Below are 19,257 nucleotides of genomic sequence, written 5' to 3' on the forward strand. Positions count from 1 at the left end.
AGCTTTTTCATTCTTCTCTGCTGTGGAGCATTCTTTTGGTGTTTATCACCCCAAGAAACACACTTTTTCACAACAGGTTTATGTAGCATTGGTGATAACCTTCATTGAACTTTGGGCACCAGTTCTGCCTCATTCTGCAGTCAACTTTGAGGACTCATACTAGTGAATTTCCTCTTCACAAAATAAAGGAAATCCTCTGACAAAGGCAATTTCAGTGCACAGTGATACACACAATTATGTTCAGAACAATGGCACAATAGCTATATGCCAAAAATATATCAAAAAAACAACTATATATTCTGTTAAAAACTTGAAATCTCCATATAAATACCTGTAAATAGTAATAAGAAAATGGAGCATGTCCTATCATACGTTTAAAATTAAGTTATTGGGTTTCCAGTTAAACGTGGTCAATCAAAATATTTGTTTATCTTCTCTTTAACCTAAAATTCCGCTAAAAGTAAAAGAAAATAAACTATTGATGATGACAAGAATGAGAGGTAATACATACAAGGTACCAAACAAGCTTCTGGCAGACAGAAATGAAATGGAGGACTGGTAGCTGACTTAGCAGAGCAGAAGTAACAACGAATTTAAGTACTTAGAGAAGAAGACAGGGGAAGGAAGCCAATTCATCCCACCAACTTTAATAGACCCAGAAAGTGGGGGAGGAGGAGGCATGGGGCAAGGAATTGCAAATGATTGATGATTTTTGACCACGTGGTAAGTAGGCTTGAGAGACTATGGGTATATATAAAACCAGATAATGAGAAAATTGAGTACTAGGAAAACAAAAAAAATGTACAAAGAAGGAAACATAATTAGAATATACTATTTGACAAAATGGTAAGCAATATTTATATAGTCTATTTAATATAAATACTGACACATTTATACAATATAAATACATTTAACCAAAAAGTATTCTAAAAAATTTTTTAATGTTTATTTATTTTTGAGAGACAGAGTGTGAGCGGGGGCAGGCAGAGAGAGAGGGAGACACAGAACCTGAAGCAGGCTACAGGCTCTGAGCTATCAGCACAGAGCCCAAGGCAGGGCTCAAACTCGTGAACAGTGAGATCATGACCTGAGCCAAAGTCATACGCTTAACCAACTGAGCCACACAGGCAGCCCAAAAAATTATTTTTAAAAGAATTTTTCCTACTTTCTTTTTTTTTTTTAGTTTATTTTTTTATTTATTTTTGAGAGAGAAATAATGTGTGTGCACTTAAGCGGGGGAGGGGCAGAGAGGGAGGGAGAGAATCTCAAGTAGGCTCTGTGCTGTCACTTGGGCTTGAACTCACCAACTGTGAGATCATGACCTGAGCTGAAATCAAGAGTCAGGCACTTAACCAACTGAGCCACCCAGGTGTCCCGAACCAAAAATTATATTGTAAGAGTTTGGAAGAAGGAAAACGGGGATGGTTGTGAAAGCCTAATCTTCACCTTCCATAGTTAGAAATCAGTATAGGGGGAGGCACCAAGATGGCAGAACAGCAGGGAAGTTTTTTTGCCCCTCTCATCCCTGAAATACAGCCAGATCAACACGAAACCATCCTGCACATATGAAAACTGATTTGAAGATTAACAAAACAATCTGCACAACCTGAACCAGAGAACTCAGTAGGTATGCAGCATGGAGAGGTGAACTGGGGGAGAAACCCGTGAAGGGCAGGGAGCTGTTTTTGCTTGCAGAGAGAGGAAACAGACAGAGGGAGAGTATGGGAAAGCATCCCCCCTGCCCAAAATCAGCTGGAGGGAAAAGAAAGAGTACACAAGTGACTGAACATAAAAGGGAGAAAGGAGAAAGGAGAGGGTTTAAATTCCATTAAGATTCTATAAATGGGGAGTGCAGAGTCTGAAACCCCACAACTGAATACCTGGCAGTGCTCTGATGAGAAGGGCGAATCCCCAGGAGCAGAGAGCAAGGTCCTTGGGGTCCTCGGGCCACATGCGGAGAGGCGGTTCCTCTGCTGGGAGGACATTTGGTAGACGCTGTGTGGCTTCCCCACAGGCAAAGGTCCCAGTGAGCTCCGGAAAACAACCACATTTGCTGGGTGCTGGAACAAGGACGTTAAGGGGGAGGCCTGGAGCCAGATGTGTTGTGATTCCATAATCCCCAAAACGCTGCTACTAAATGATCATGTGAACTTTTTCTGGGGTGGGTTGGCACCCAGCCGCAGTCTCTGGGCATCGGCAGCAGAACAGTCTCCCAAACGTTCCTGGGGGCAGGACACCAGCGGGCGATTGCTCAGTGAGCATTGCTCAGTGCTCCCTCCCCCAGAGTCTGAACAGGTCAAAGCTGCAGTCCCTCAGAAGTGAGGGATTGGGTAACACAGCCACACCTGAGGTAGAACTCAGGAGGGAGATACCTCCTGGTAACCTGATGGCTTGGTTACGGACAGTGTAAAAGCGGGGAGTAGATGGAAGCCGGAGATAAAGGAGGGTGTGCAAATACTGCTCAGGGAGAGCACAGTCTGTTTGTTGGTCCATCTATTCAATTCTTTTTTTCTTTTCTGTTCTTATTCTTAAATACAGCAAGAGAAAAAAATTATCTTTATCCTCCATTTCTATTAAAAATACTTAAATTTTGGGGCACCTGGGTGGCTGAGTCAGTTTAGCGTCCAACTTCAGTTCAGGTCATTATCTCACAGCTTGTGAGTTTGAGCCCCACATCAGGCTCTGTGCTGACAGCTCAGAGCCTGGAGCCTGCTTCGGATTTTGTGACTCCCTCTCTCTCTCTCTGCCCTTCCTCTGCTCATGCTCTGTCTTTCTCTGTCTCTCAAAAAATACATGTTAAAAATTTTTTTAAAAATACTTTAAATTTTTTCTACTATATTTTTTACATTTTGGTAAATTTTTCAAAATCTATTTTTTATTTATATCATTTCATTTTATTCTATTTCATTGTATTCATTTTTTTTAATTTTTTTTCAACGTTTATTTATTTTTGGGACAGAGAGAGACAGAACATGAACGGGGGAGGGGCAAAGAGAGAGGGAGACACAGAATCGGAAACAGGCTCCAGGCTCTGAGCCATGAGCCCAGAGCCTGATACGGGGCTCGAACTCATGGACCGCGAGATCGTGACCTGGCTGAAGTCAGATGCTTAACCGACTGTGCCACCCAGGCGCCCCACACTGTATTCATTTTTTAAAATTTTCAAACATTTTCTGGTTTTTTGTTTGTTTTTTCTTTTCTTATCTTTCCCTTTTTTCTCTAATCTATCAAGCTCCTCTCAACAACCAGACCAGAACACACTTAGGATATAGCATCCGTTATTTGATTTTTTTGTGTTGTTTTTAATTTTTCAATTTTAACTTTACCTTATTAATTCCTTTTCTTCCTTCAAAATTATGAAATGAAGGAATTCACCCCAAAAGGAAGAACAGGAATAAATGAGAGCCAGGGACTTAGTCAACACAGATAGAAGCAAGATGTCTGAACCGGAATTTAGAATCATGATAATAAGAATACTAGCAGGAGTTGAAATAGATTAGAAAACCTTTCTGTGGAGATAAAAGCTAGTCAGGATGAAATAAAAAAATGTAACTGAGCTAAAATCTCAAATGGATGCCACAAGTGGCAAGGATGGATGAGGCAGAGCAGTGAATCAGCAACATGGAGGACAAACTTATGGAGAACAATGAAACAGAAAAAAGAGGGAGACTAAGGCAAAACAGCACGATTCAAGAATTAGAGAAATCAATGACTCACTAAAGAGGAACAACATCAGAATCATATGGGTCCTAGATGATCAGAGAGAAAAGGGGTAGAAGAGTTATGTGAGCATATCATAGTGGAAAACTTCTTTAACCTGGGGAAGACACAGACATCAAAATCCAGAAAGCACAGAGGACCCCCATTAGATTCAACAAAAACCGACCATCAACAAGGCATATCATAGTCAAATTCACAAAATACTCAGGCAAGGAGAGAATCATGAAAGCAGCTAGGGAAAAAAAGTCCCTAACCTACAAGGGAAGACAGATCAGGTTTGCAGCAGACCTATCCACAGAAACTTTGCAGGCCAGAAAGGAGTGGCAGGATATATTCAATGTGCTAAGTGGAAAAATATGCAGCCAAGAATTCTTCATCCAGCAAGGCTATCATTCAGAATAGATGAAGAGACAGTTTCCCAGACAAACAAAGACAAAAAGACAGAGATCATACCATGCATATTTTCAGACCACAACGCTATGAAACTTGAAGTCAACCATAAGAAAAAATTTGGAAAGACCACAAATACATGGAGGTTAAAGGATATCCTACTAAAGAATGAATGGTTTGGGGTGCCTGGATTGCTCAGTTAAGCATCTGACTTCGGCTCAGGTCATGACCTCATAGTTTTTGAGTTTGAGCATACATTGGGCTCTCTGCTGTCAGTGCAGAGTCTGCTTTGGATCCTCTGTATCCCTCTCTCTCTGCCCCTCCACAGTTTGTGCTTTCCCTCTCTCTCCAAAATAAATAAACATTAAAAAAAGAAGAAGAAATGGGTTAACCAGGAAATTTTAAAAGAAATAAAAAAGGACATAGAAGCAAATGAAAATGAAAATATGACAGTCCAAAACCTTTGGGATGTAGCAAAGGCAGTCCTAAGAGGGAAGTGTTTGCAATACAGGCCTACATGAAGAAGGAAGTTCTCAAATACAACATAATTACAGATAAGGAAGATTTAGAAAAGAAACAGCAAATAAAACCTAAAGCCAGCAGAAGAAAGCAAATAATATAGACTAGAGCAGAAATAAACGATATAGAAACAAACAAACATAAAAATAAAAAAAAGAGCAGATCAATGAAACTAAGAGCTGGTTCTTTGAAAGAATTAACAAAATTGATCAACCCCAGCCAGCCTTATCAAAAAGAAAAGAGAAAGGACCCAAATAAGTAAAATCACAAATGAAAGAGAAGAGTTCACAACCAACACCACAGAAATACAATTATAAGAGAATATTATGAAAAATTATACGCCAACAAACTGGGCAATCTGGAAGAAATGGATAAATTCCTAGAAGCATGCAAACTACCAAAACTGAAACAGGGGGAAATAGAAAATATTAACAGACTAATAACCAGCAAAGACATTGAAACAGTAATCAAAAATCTCCCAACAAACAAAAGCCCAGGTCCAGATGGCTTCCCAGGGGAATTCTATCAGACATTTAAAGAAGAGTTAACACCTATTCTTCTCAAATTGTTACAAAATTTAGAAATGGAAGGAAAAATTCCAAATTCATTCTATGAGGCCAGTATTACCTTGATTCCGAAACCAAAGACCTCACTAAAAAGGACAATTACAGGCCAATAACCCTAATGAACATGGATGCAAAAATTCTTAACAAGATACTAGCAAACCGAATCCAATAGTACATTAAAAGAATTATTCACCACGATCCAGTGGGATTTATTCCTGGGCTGTAGGGCTGGTTCAGTATTTGCAAATCAATCAACATGATACACATTAAAAAAAGGTAAGAACCATATGATCCTGTCAATAGATGCAGAAAAAGCATTTGACAAAATACAGCATCCTTTCTTGATAAAAACCCTCAACAAAGTAGGGATTGATGGAACATACCTCAACATCATAAAAGCTATATACAAAAGCCCCACAGCTATCATTCAAATGGGAAAAAACTGAGAGCCTTTCCCCTGCGGTCAGGAACAAGACAAGGATGCCTACTCTCACCATCACTATTTAACATAGTACTGGAAGTCTTAGCCTCGGTAATCAGACAACAAAAAGAAATAAAGGGAATCCAAATCAGCAAGGAAGAAACCAAACTTTCACTGTTTGAAGACGACATGATACTCTATATAGAAAACCTGAAAAGACTCCACCAAAAACCAAAAACCAAAAAAAACAAAAAAACAAAAAACAAAAAAAAACCCTGCTAGAACTAATACATGAATTCAGCAGTCACAGGCTATTAAATTAACATACAGAAATCCATTGCATTTCTATACACAAAGCAACAGAAACAGAGATCAAGGAATCCCATTTGCAATTGTACCAAAAACAATTAGATACCAGGGTGCCTGGGTAGTTTAGTGTGTTGAGTGTCCAACTCCTCATTTCTGCTCAGGTCAGGACCCTAGGATCCTGGGATTGAGCCCCCTGTTGGGATTCATGGAGCCTGTTTGGGAATCTCTTTCTCTCCTCCTTCTCCTCTCCCTCTGCTTTCTCTCTCTCTCAAAAAAAAAAAAAAAAAAAAAAAAAAGATATGTAGGAATAAACCTAACTAAAGAGGTAAAAGATCTGGACTGTGAAAACTATGGAACACTTATGAAAGATTGAAGAGGACACAAAGAAATGGAAAAGCATTCCATGCTCATGGATTGGAAGAAAAGATTGCTAAAATGTATATACTACCCAAAGCAATCTATACATTTAATTCAACCCCCATCAAAATACCACCAGCATTTTTCACAGAGCTAGAACAAACAATCCTAAAATTTGTATGGAACCACAAAAGACCCCATACAGCCTAAGCAATCCTGAAAAAGAAACACAAAACTGGAGGCATCAAGATTCTGGATTTCAAACTATATTATAAAGCTGTAGTCTTCAAGACAGTGTGGTACTGGCCCAAAAACAGATACATCAATCAATGGAACAGAATGGAAAACCCAGTGATGGACCCACAACTATATGGTCAACTCATCGTCGACAAAGCAAGAAAGAATATCCAATGGAAAAAAGATAGTCTCTTCAAGAAATGGTTTTGGGAAAACTGAATGGCGACATGCAAAAGTATGAAACTGGATCACATTCTTACACCACACACAAAAATAAATTCAAAATGGATGAAAGACCTAAATGTGAGACAGGAAACTATCAACATCCTAGAGGAGAACACAGGCATCAATCTCTTTGACCTGGGCCAGAGCAAGTTCTTACTATTCACATCACTAAAGGCATGGGAAAAAAAGCAAAAATGAACTACTGGGACCTCATTAAGATAAAAAGCTTCTCTACAGCAAAAGAAACAATCAACAAAACTAAAAGGCAGCCTATGGAATGGGAGAAGACATTTGCAAATGACATGTTGGATAAAGGGTTAGTGTCCAAAATCTATAAAGAACTTCTCAAACTCAACACCCAAAACACAAATAATCCAGTGAAGAAATGGGCAGAAGGCATGAATAGATACTTTTCCAAAGAAGATATCCAGATGGCTACCAGACACATGAAAAGATGCTCATCACTCATCATCAGGGAGCTACAAATCAAAACCGTGAGATACCACCTCACACCTGTCAGAATAGCTGAAATTAACAATACAAGAAACAACAGGTGTTGCTGCAGATGTGGAGAAAGGGGAACCCTCCTGCACTGTTGGTGGGAATGCAAACTGGTGCAGCCACTCTGGAAAACAGTATGGAGGTTCCTCAAGAAGTTACAAATAGAACTACCCTATGATCCAGCAATTGCACTACTAAGTATTTACTAACCAAAGGATACAAAAGTACAGATTAGAAGGGGCACATGCACCCAATGTTTATAGCAGCATTATCAATAATAGCCAAACTTTGGAGACAGCCCAAATGTCCACCAACTGATGAATGGATAAAGAAGATGTGGTATATATTATACAGTGAAATATTATTTAACCATCAAAAGAATGGAAATGCCTTGCCATCTGCAACAATGTGGATGGAGTTAGAGTGTATTATGCTAAGCAAAATAAGTCAGGGACAAATACCTTATGATTTCACTCATATGTGGAATGTAAGAAACAAAATAGATGAACGTATGGGAGGGGAAATAAAGAGAAGGAGGGAAACAAACAGCAAGAGACTTTTTTTTAATTTTTGTTTTGTGAGAAAGAGAGAGCACAAGCAGGGGAGAGGCAGAGAGGGGAGAGAGAGAATCCGAAGCATTCTCCGTGCTCGTTGTGGAGCCCCACGCAGGCTCCCCCACCACTCTGAGATTATGACCTGAGCTGAAATCAAGAGTCCTTTCCTGTCCTGAGCCACCCCAGACCCCAAGAGACTCTTAACAATAGAGACCTAAGGGTTGATGGAGGTAAGTTGGTGAGAGATTGGCTAGATGGTTGATGGGTATTGAGGAGGGTACTTGTATGATGAACACAGAGTGTTGTACATAAGTGATGAATCACTGAATTCTACTCCTGAAACCAATATTGCATTGTACATTAACTATAATTTAAATAAAAATTTGAAAAATAAATTAAAAATTAAAAAATAAAACCCTTGGGTCTGGCCTATCTACTAGAGGCCTCAGCAGGGTGGGCCTCTGCCCATCGGGAGTCAGCCTCACCTCAGCCCACAGACACTGCTGTAATGGGCCTGTGCTGAGCTTCCTCCCACCATTCCCACTGGCGCCCCTCAGCCTCACAGTTCCTTTCATCTCCTCAGAAACAACTTTCTGGTGCAGGGACCATGGACATCATTCCTCCTATAGATGAGTTTGAAGGAAGGAGAGTCTGAGAAACTGACCCCTCCTGAAGGAGTGGCTCCATGAGGTCCCACTGTCTTCTGACCAATCCAGACATTTTCAGGACACCGGGCCTATCAGGGACACTGGACAAAACTGTGTCCATGCAGCAAGTAGGGCTGGGCTGCTGGCAGGGCCCTTAATGAGAGACATCCATGTGGAGGAGGAGGGGAGAAGGGGAGGGGAAGAGAGAGGGAGGCAGAGGGAAAGGAAGAGAACAACTGGTGAGTTAAGGCAGTAAAGGAGAAATCCATGCTCAGTCTCCTCAGTCTCCGTGGCGGAGGGAGAGAGTGGGTGGGGGTCCCTGGCGCAGCCTCCCCACCCAGAGGCCTCACCCTAGGTGTTTGGAAAAGCACCCCCTCCCCCAATCTGAGCTGTGAGCTTAACTGCCCAGCCCACATGTCAAGGAAGCCAGGGAAGTTGACTTCAGTGCCCAGAAGTGATGCCTCAAGCGGTGGCCACTAGGAAGCCTAAGAAAAGAATTCTGAAGCTCTGGAGGAGGTCATAGCGGGGGTGCCTCTCCAAGAAATCCCACCCATTGCTCATTCTAAGTACTGAAATCTAACCAAATGCAGATGCTGGGGTTAAAGCAGTGGGCTGGATAGACAAGGTCTCTGCCCTCAGATAATTAAAACACAAGTTACAATCTAGTGTGGAAAGTGGTAGTGGGAAAGGGGAGGATAAGGACATCCATCCTAGCTTCGGAGAATGTCCCCAGAGAGACACCTTTCACTGTAGCAGGAAGGAAGGAGATCAAATCCAACAGTTTTTAATGATGAAAGTTCCCATATGATGGCCTCTGGTTTCTTTGAAAAGTGGAGGTCTGGCACATGTGCTAGGAGCCTGGACAAGAGCAGATGAAGAAAGTGAAGAAAGTTTGAATTGATTTTGAGTAGGACGGGAGAGTTTTGAAGGAATAAATGAAGTAAGATCCATGAGCAGGGAGTTTTGCCTGTTTTGATTACTGATGTATCTCAAGTACTTCGAAAAATACCTAGTGCACATTAGGCACTTAATAAATGGAAGGCATAAATAAATAAATGCTTTTCAAGTGATAGTGGAGCTGACCATTAGTTGTAGACCATGAATTTATAGTGACACCAACTTACTCACATGTATGATTTTATCTAATAGGGCTAAACTGCTTCCTAAGGGGCAGGTCTGGCAGAGGCAGAATTGGGATTTTGACCAGTAAAAACAATGAAAGGAAGAACTGAGAAGCATTTAGGATATGATTAAGTGATGGACCATGAAGTCTATCACAGAGAGGGAGGAAATGAAGGCAAGAGGTTGTTGATAGACTAGGAGAAAGATGAATGGATGTCCTGACAAGGTTGCAGAATTGGCAGCTTTAGGACAAGTCTAGAGTTTGAAGTCAGAGGGATGGCAAACTATTTCAGAAGACAGAACAGTTCCTAATGATGAGGCTTCAGATATGGTCAGAGGTGGATTAGAGCAGAGGTAAATAACTCTAAGGTGAAAAGGGCTAGGAATTGAGAGTCATTAAATGATCTATCAACACAGATGTTTGGGTCTCCAGTAGATTCCTCCTCCTCAAGATCTTACCTGGGCTCCATCCCGCCCCTTCCCCAATCTTCAAAGGATCTGCATTCACACTTTAATTCAAGCCTTAGGTCCTAAAGTGATAATGGCATGGCTGAGCCAGAAAACAGTATGGGAAAGTTAGAGAGGGCTCTAGTGGACATCTGTTTTATTTTGTTATGATACCAGCATGCACACACTTTTCTGAAAACAGTATGTTTCCTTTGTAGGAACTACCACATCCCTGCTTCTTCAGTCTCAGTCCATGTGCAGGTAGAGTGTGACTCCAACCTGTCAGAAGAAGCATTCTGTTCCCGTGAGCAGTTCAGTGAGTAGTTTGGGGATGGATACATGACCAACTGGAACCCACAGGCACAATGTTGTCAGAACAACACCACACATTGTCAGCTTCACTTGAACCTGCTATGACACAAAACTGAAGAATAAAGTCAGCACAGAAGACAGAGAGAGAGCCAAGAAGTGGAAACTGAATGCTGATAGCATTGCATTGAGTCCCTGCATCAACCCTACTACCTAAAGCTGGCCAGCCCTAATCCTGGATGGTTCAGTTATGAGTCAATATAATTCCTATTGCATTTTATTTTCTGTCACTAATATCCACATGATTCCCCAGAGTTCTCAAACTTGGGCTCTATGTATATTTATTAGTTAATTTATCTATGTATATTATATAGTTAATATATATTAACCTCTCTGTGCCTCAGTTTGTTTACGTGAAAAAAGATAACAATACCTACTTCAAAGAGTTGTAAAGATTAAATGGAGTAGTAAATGTCAGAGCATAAATTAGTTCCACAACATTGAAGAGCAGGGAACATCACATTACTTAATTTTTCAAAGTTAAATCTGGTTCAAAAATCTCATTTACTGGAGTCGGAAGACATCCAATATTAAATCATGATGGGGGGGCTTTTTTCCTCTTTAGCATGGCATACAGTGACTAAGAAAATAATCCCCCTCAAAAAAAAAAAAAAACCCACTTAGAAAAGAAACTTGGGTCTTGATTCTGTCCTGGTTGCCACGTGGATGTGCATTGTATAAACCCATTATGACGATTCAGAGGCAGGGTGGCTCCACAGCGTCTCTGCCAGGTATGCAAACTAGCATCTTTTGCTGCAGTTCCCAAGACCATATGCTAGATGTTTAGTGCCCTAACCATTAAATCAAGTTTCCCCATCAGAAGTCCTGCTGCCTCCTAGTGGACTTCTATATAGATCCTGTCACTCATGGAACCCATCACTACATCTCTTTTCTCAATTCCTGAATACACTTCTATCCTTGGGCAATTCCTCCTTTCAATCATCCTCCATCTTCTTCTCAAGAACACTCAGCTAAATTAAATTCCCTTCCCACACAAGAGCTTGGATAAGGTTGTAGACTAGGTGTCTTGAAACTTTGGTTTGGGTCTAGAAAACATATTACCAATTCCATGGGAAAGAAACCTAGAATTCTTGCAAGACAGGTGAGCAAAGTTACCTTTTTATACTACAGGATGTCTCCTTTGGCAAAGGAGCAAGGAGACAACAATTAACAACTTGGTAAACTATCCTGCCATATATGTAAATTAGCTAACACAGAATAAGTATTTAATATTTTTCTCTGTTTCCCATTAGGACTCAACTTACCTTCTTCCTCCAGGGGTAGCAAACTCAAATACCAGGCAGGTAATACAAATGAGTAAAAATGGACAAATGTAAGAAAACAAAATCATAGGCACAATGAAAAAACAGCAACTAGCCCTTAGTCTTGGCATTAACAATAAGAACATGGTAAGAACCATGGTGCATTGAAAAGCAGACATACATTCCAAGGGAAGCCACTGTTACTTACCTCTAAATGGCCTTTACTTTGTGGAAATGAGAGTCTAGTGCTATCATATTTTAAACTTGAAATATTGATTATTATGTACAATCTACTTCTTTTACAGCGTTGACTACTCCAGTTTTTAATGCTGGCCACAATGAGCCAAATGTTACATATCAGTAGGTCATTTTTAAGCCCTTTAATTGTTTCGGCTGCTACATATATGCTATCAAATTTTACATCTTCACCATGGACTGCTCTTCCAAACTTCAGATCTATGTATCTAGTTGCCTCCTGCCTAGTTTTTTTCTTGCCACAGTCAAATATCTAAATGGAGTCTATCACCCTCTCCCCACCCAGCCCTAAATTGGTTCCAAGGTCTGTGTTCTCTACCACAGTAAAATGGCACTAACATACACATTCAATTTCCCAAGTTAGAAACCTAGAGTCATTCTCAACTCCCACTCTCCTCCACCCCATCCCATTGGCAATGACGTCTAATCAATTATATCTTTGGAATTCTACTTGAATTCATTATACTCCATTCTTACCTTCACTGCCTTGATTTAGACCTCATCATATGTTTTGCCTATACTAAAGCATAAGTTCCCTAACTAACCTCTTGCCTTAATCTCTTTGCCCTCACTAGAGTCAGTATTCTTTCCAAGACACACACTTGATCTTGTCACTTTCCTGCTCAAATCTTTTCAATGATTTCCCATCATCTTCAGGATAAATTTGTTTTTCAGACTGTTATTGAGGCCCCTTTATGATCTTATTTATCTTTCCAGGTCCATCTCTTACTGCTTCCCCAACCTCCACACATTGGAATACCTTCAATTTCCCTAATGATACATGCTTTACCTGACCTAGCACCTTTACACAAGCTGTTCCTCCTGCTTGAATTGTCCTCCTCTTGTTCCATATACTTTCATTTTCTTGGTTCCTCAAACCAAGTTATTAATCACCTCTTCTGGGAAGCAGCCTCTGACAAGCAACCTCCTTCTCCAGGCTGATTAGATATCCTCCTCTGCCCCCATAGTACTCTGTGCATATTTCTATTTTAATTGTCTATTAGTTGACTGTTTGCCATACACACACATGCACACACTGAAATGGGACCTACTTTAGTGCAGACTCTGTCCTATTTCTATCTCCTCAAAACTGAGCACAATACCTGATCTATAGTAAGCACTCATTAAATACATGTTCAATGAATGAATGAATCTAGTCCAACTCATGATACCTATGGGAGAAATCTTTCTTGCCCAAAAATCACATAGCCTATCAGTGACATTATCTTAGAGAACCCATCTCTTTAATTTCAGCTCCATACTCTTTCTTCCAGACTAAGCTGGCCTTTGATGGGGGTGGGATGAGAAGAGAGGCATTAAATTGTACTGAGATGGCAGAGATTAAAATTTGGCCTTAAAAGAAAGAAATGATGTGTGGGGTACCTGGTAGCACAGTCAGTTAAACACCCGACTCTTGATTTCAGCTCCGGTCATGATCTCACAGTTCATGAAATCAAGCTCTGCCATTGGGCTCTGTGCTGACAGTGTGTAATTTGCTTGGGATTCTCTCTCCCTCTCTCTCTCTGCCCTTCCCCTGCTTCCTTTCTCCTTCAAAATAAATAAACTTAATTTTTTAAATAAAAATAAAAAAATAAAAGAAAGAGCTGACATGGAACACAGTACTGGCTTTAAGAGAAAGAGGGGCAAATGAAGAAAAATGGTCAAGAGCATTTGATCTGGCATCCTTAACATAAATGCTTGCCAAAAAGATCTCAAACAACCTAAAGTCAAATAAGACAGTTCATAGCTGACATGAGAGTAAGAGTGGAGGGGGGGCAGGGAGGACAGACTTGATATATTAAAGATAGAACATGGCTTGTAATCAGAAACCTTAAAAGAAATAAATTTTAATATAACATACACTATGTACTATCCTAATCATATGAATTTATTCATTTAACCTTCAAAACAACCCTATGTGGTAAGGAATAATATCATCCCCATTTTACAGGTGAGGAAACTGAGGCACTAGAAGATTAAATAGTTTGAGATTTCACAAATAGGAAGTGGCAGAACCAGGATTTGAATAAGGCAGTTTGATGTTAGAATCCATGTCCTAATGACAAGGCCTGAAGCATAATTCTGGCACTGGAAATCAAGACAAAAAGGAATCACTCAGGTTTCACTGTCACAAAGTACTAGTTGCCTGGTAGAGGCAATTTTTTGGCTCTAAATTCAGGGAAAATGCTGTTAGGCATGGGGGGGATGGGAGTTCTTTGTTCTGTGATGCAGTGATGACCTCAGGGTAAACTGCCACTAGGTGGAGGAAAATGGAATGGTGGATAGAAGGCCTGCTTGGGGCTGAAGGGGACATGGAGCTTCTCTGGGGCCAGTTGACCCATGCCCTGGCCTGTAGACACTGTGGCAGCAACTGCCTCCAGAGCCCAGGGAATCTGGTGACACTATTCTTATTCATGATTTGGCAGATCCAGAGATGGTGGCAGCTTGGGAGGTGGCGACAGTTTCAACTGTGGTACTCTGGAGACATGATGCAAGGCAAGGTGGGTGACATGGATGTGCAGCTGGGTGAATGACTCTTGACACCACATGTGAGTTCAGGTGAAAAATCATTGACATGGATGTAAGCACAAGTGAATGACTGACTGACTATAAGCCTTAAATGTGAGGCTGGATGAATGACCATTATTAACACCAGATTTGAAGCCAGGTGGGTGATTACTGACCCTAGATGTACAGTTATGTAAGGGAATGCTGATCTCCAAATATGGGCTAGGTAATGGCCATTAACACCAGATAGGTAAGTGACTATTGACCACAGATGTGGGGACAAGTAAGTAACTTCCCTCTGGATGTGGAACAGAGATTGAGGGCTTCATGCCTAAAGCCAGAGCCTTGTGTCTCTGAAAAGGCTTCATGCCTGAAGTATCTTTCTCCACTCCTCAGAGCCTACCACTTCTGCTTGATCACCTGTGGAAGCAGAAGTCAGAGGAGGAAGAAGAGGAGGCATCTCTGGATCCACTGAAGCCATGTTCTTTTCCCAAAGAAGCTCCCATTGGAGGGCAAGCCACCACAGTCCCATGTCAACAATCCCGCAGTTCTCAGGGCCTCCACAAAGCCTCAGAGGCACCAAAGCAAGTACATACACAGACCCCAAGCCCTTCCAGATCCTTCCCCACATTTCAGATCCTGACCAATTTGCCTGTGAGGCACAAAACAGCAACAGGAAGTTATCTACATCAGAGAAAAAGCCAGCTCTTCTGGGGTCTCCCCTCTCTGCACAGTGAGTCATTGGAGGCCATCTTCCTGAGCTCAGGTGGCCCCTCTCCCCTAAAGTTGTCTATTGGACCTTCTGTTTTCTTCAACCAGCTTGCCTTCCTGACTAGGTCCAACCTGCTGCTTCCCCAGTACTGCTCCCCAACTCAGCCACCTACTCATGAAATCCATACTAGAGAAGATCTGGAAGGGATGGCCCTCGATCCTCAGCAACTTCCTCCTCTATCATCCCCTTCTGTCCCATCATCACCACTCCATCTTAAGTCCTTTCCCATGGACCACAAGGGAGTCCTATCTGGTGCTAAGGCATATCCACAGTGGCTTATGCAGCAGAATGAGGTCCCTTGGGTCTCTGAGGATCAAGCCCTGCACCTACAGCCTAAACTCCAAAGAACCAGACCCTCCAAGCTTTCCCCACCATCTGAGGTCTGGTGGAGTATGCCACGGGATCCCAGCCTCCAACAACACATTCTAGATTCACTCTCTGCCTCTCTGCTATATCCTTCTAGCCTTCTGGCAGTCCTGACAAGATTTGAGGCCCCATGGAGGACTATGGGGCAAAATGAGGCTCCCAAAGCCTCTGTGCCAGCAATGCCAGCTCCCAGCCCAACTCCAGCCTCCCTGCCAGAACTTCAAGAAGTCGGCCCTACAGAAGAGCTGCCTGGATCTAAGGCCCTCTGGGAAACTACAAGGCAAAGACAGTCTCCTCAGATCTCTGAGCCTTCAATCCTGGTCCCTTGCCAATCTGTAGACCCCATGACAGAGCCTCAAGGAACCAGCCCCCTGGGAGTTCCACCTGGATCTAAGACTCAGTGGAGAACCATAGGACATAGAGAGAGTCCTCAAGCCTTTGAGCCTCCAATGCCAGCTCCCTGCCAACCCCCAGATTCTCTGTCAGAATTCCAGAAAGTCATCCCTGAAGGACTTTCTGCACCTAAGGACTTCTGGGGAACCATAAGTCAGAGAGAGAGTTCTCAGACCTCTAGGTCTCCAATGCCATGCCCCTGCCATCCCCTAGATCCTCTGCTAGAACTCCAGGGAGGCAGTTCTCTGGGTGATCCATCTGGATATAAGCTCCAGGGAGGACACAGACAAGATTCAGGAAACGTTTGGGCCTTTAAGTCTCCAGCCTTGGACCTCAACCCAGAGCTCTATGCAACTAGTCCTGCATGTGTCCCACCAAGATCTCACACTCCATGGAAGGACAGGCAGAGTAGAGAACATCTTTGGATCTCTGCAGACCCAGTTTCTTCTCCCAGTCTTCCCTCATCCTCTCTGAGTCCCCAAGGAGTCTTGTCTGAATACAAAGCCATGTGGGAGACCAAGGGACAAAGAAAGAACCTCTGGACCTCTGAGTCCCCAGACCCTGCCCATAGCCCATCTCTAGCTCCCATTCTAGAACTCCACAGAATCAATCCTAGGGGAGGCCTCACTAGATCAGAAACTGCATGGAAAGACATTGAGTATTCTAGGAATTCCTGGGCTTCTGAGCCCCCATCTCTGGCCCTCAGCTCACCTCCAGCTCTTACAATGGAGCCCCTCAGAGGTAGCCCCATGGGGGTCCTGTTTGATTCTGAGGCTACATGTGGGGACATAAAAAGGAGAAAGAACTGCTGGACCTCTGAGATCCCAGCTCACAGCTTACCTCAAGACCCACATGGAGTCAGATCCTTGGGAGCCCTGTCTGACTCTGAGCCTATTGTGGAGGATAAGGAGCAGAAAAAGATCTGTTGTATTCCTGTGTCCCCACTGTGGATTCCCAGCCCACCTCCAAACTCTATGTCAAAGTCTCCCATAAGTGAGCCTACTGGAGACCAATGTACCTGTAAGCCTAAAGGGGAAGCTGTGGAGCAGAGAGACAACTGCTGGGCCACTGAGCTCCCAGCCCCAACCACCAACTCAGTCTCTGCTCCTCTACCAGATCTACATACTGACCTTGAGTTTGTGTGGAAGAATGTGCAACCAAGAGGTATCCCCCAGGGGTCCAACCCTCCAGCAGTGGATCCCCTAGAGCCAATACCCTGGCCTTCCACCTTAGGTAAAACTCTGAAAACTGAGCCCAACCAGCTTGATCTACCTAAGAAAGAGCTCTTCCCAGGGGCTAAAGTAGAAACTCCATCCTTCCAGGGAGGGGCTGTCCCAGAGGTGCCCACCCACTCTGGAATCCAGCCCTGGCACTGGAGTAGAGAGTTGGAACTCAGGCTGAAAAAACTGCAGCAAAGCCCTGCTTTCAGATCCCCTGACCCAAGTCATTCATCTGGCAGCTCCATTGCCCTAAGCTCCACAACTCTAGGCACCTGGAGACTCTCTTCCTGTCCCCCACAGCAGATTCATCCCTCTAATTTGTGCCCCCACTCTTCAAGCTGTCATCCCCCAAAAGTTCAGAGCACAGTAACTCAACCTATTCAGGTCTCCCATTGTTACCACTCCCACTCTTCTTCCCAGCCTCAGCCACAAGAGTCTAGCAGGGCAGAACAAGGGTCTCAGAGAGAAGAAAGAATGAAAGTGAAGATGGTGGCCCAGATCTCATCCCAAGAGCCACATATTCTCATGGAGGCTGGTGAGAACTGCCCAGGCCTGGGCAAGCCCTCAAACCCTAAGGTCCCAGCCTCAGGCAAAAGAAACAAGGCTTCAGCCCTATCTTCAGCCAAGAAGAGAGAGAGCCCCAGAAAACCCAAAGCAGGAGACCATAGAGGAGGGGATGTAAGACTGGAGTCATCCACAGTTATGGGGAAGAGCCACCCAGCCCATGTTGGAAGAGTAAAGGAAGCCTCTTTAAGCAGACTTTCCCAAAGATCTCAGCACAAGGACCAGAGCTCTCAACACACTGCTGCTCTCCCTCAGCAGCTTCACTCTAAGGCAGCAGGTCCCCAAATTCATCAAGGGGCAGGGCTGGGAGCTGGTGACATCTTGACCCCTCAACACTCTAAGCGCTGTCCCTGGGCCCATATGGAAAAGCATCTCTCCTCCCCCACACCTCAGGTTCCCCTTACGAGGGGTCTCCCAAGAATGTTAGCCAAGTTTCTAGGTACCCATGGCCCCTGCCCACCAAATCCAGTAAGCAAAGGAAAGGCTGGTAGCACTGGCACCCAATACCACAAGACCCAAAGCCAAACCAGTTGTGGGGTAGGGAGACAGAGGAAATCCTAATAAACTAGGTGAACTAGATAAATTCCACTCATGTCGTCTTTGGAGTTTGGCAGACTGGGAATGTCAGTTCCCTATTAACTTCTACTATAGCTATATTCCATCAGGATTTTGTAGGCTTAACTTCTCAAGCCCTTCACAGACGATCATCCTGGAATCCACACACCCCTGTTCTACAGGGTAAGCCTGTAAGGAGACCAGGGGAACACAGTCCAATGTTGCTCTTGAGAAAAACTTCACATCGAATGAACAGAAAAAAAATACATCTATTCACATGGACACAATTAGTCTGAGTCCAGGCAGCTGTTCTTGATCCTGGGTATAAGTCCCCTTCTTCACCCATTTGATCCCTAAGTTCTCTACACGTCGAACCATTTCTTCTCAGCCCTCTGCTCTTTCTCTCCCTAGGTGAGTTCATCCATTCCCAGGACCACAAAAACAAATGCTTTTTCACATGTTTAGTAGCCATCTGGATTTCCTCTAAAATTGCCTGTTTATATTTATCCATTTTTCTACTGCTGCCATAACAAATTACCACAGAACAACAAATTGTCAGAAGTCTGACATGTCCCACTGAGCTGAAATCAAGGTTGGCAGGGCTGCAATCCTTTCTGTAGGCACTGAGATCCATTCCTTGTCTTTTTCCACTTTCTAGAGGCTGCCCACATTCACTGGCTACTGGCCCTCTTCATCTTCAAAGCTAGCAAAGGCAAGTCAAGTTCTTATCACATCACTCTTCTGCCTCCCTCTTCCAATTTTAAGGATGCTAATAATTACATTTGGTCCATCTGAATAATCCAAGATACTCTTCCTATCTTAAAGTCCTCCTATTTTAAGGTTAGCAATCTTAATTCTATCTGCAACTTTTAATTCCTTTGCCATGTAAAATAATATATTTACAGGTTACAGGGATTAGGATGTGAACATCTTGGAAGGAATATTATCCTGCTTACCAGAGATATCAACCTATTATGC

General features: G+C 42.9%; 1 protein-coding gene across 2 annotated transcripts; it reads left to right on the forward strand.

Moving 5' to 3' along the window:
• The first annotated feature begins 1,361 nt into the window (after positions 1–1,361).
• Positions 1,362–18,303, forward strand: CD4H9orf131 (chromosome D4 C9orf131 homolog). 2 transcript variants are annotated; one of them, XM_045042965.1, is made up of 4 exons: positions 1,362–1,627; positions 10,234–10,331; positions 14,328–14,402; positions 14,806–18,303. In XM_045042965.1, the coding sequence occupies exons 3-4, from the start codon at positions 14,388–14,390 to the stop codon at positions 18,283–18,285; spliced, it is 3,495 nt and encodes a 1,164-aa protein (XP_044898900.1). In that variant the 5' UTR covers positions 1,362–1,627; positions 10,234–10,331; positions 14,328–14,387; the 3' UTR covers positions 18,286–18,303. The 2 variants fall into 2 exon arrangements, with proteins under 2 accessions (XP_044898900.1, XP_006939321.2); XM_006939259.4 differs by lacking the exons at positions 1,362–1,627; positions 10,234–10,331 and having other exon boundaries at positions 14,143–14,402.
• The last annotated feature ends 954 nt before the right edge of the window (positions 18,304–19,257 follow it).

The sequence above is a fragment of the Felis catus genome, chromosome D4 (genome assembly GCF_018350175.1).
Source record: "Felis catus isolate Fca126 chromosome D4, F.catus_Fca126_mat1.0, whole genome shotgun sequence".
NCBI lineage: Eukaryota > Metazoa > Chordata > Mammalia > Carnivora > Felidae > Felis > Felis catus.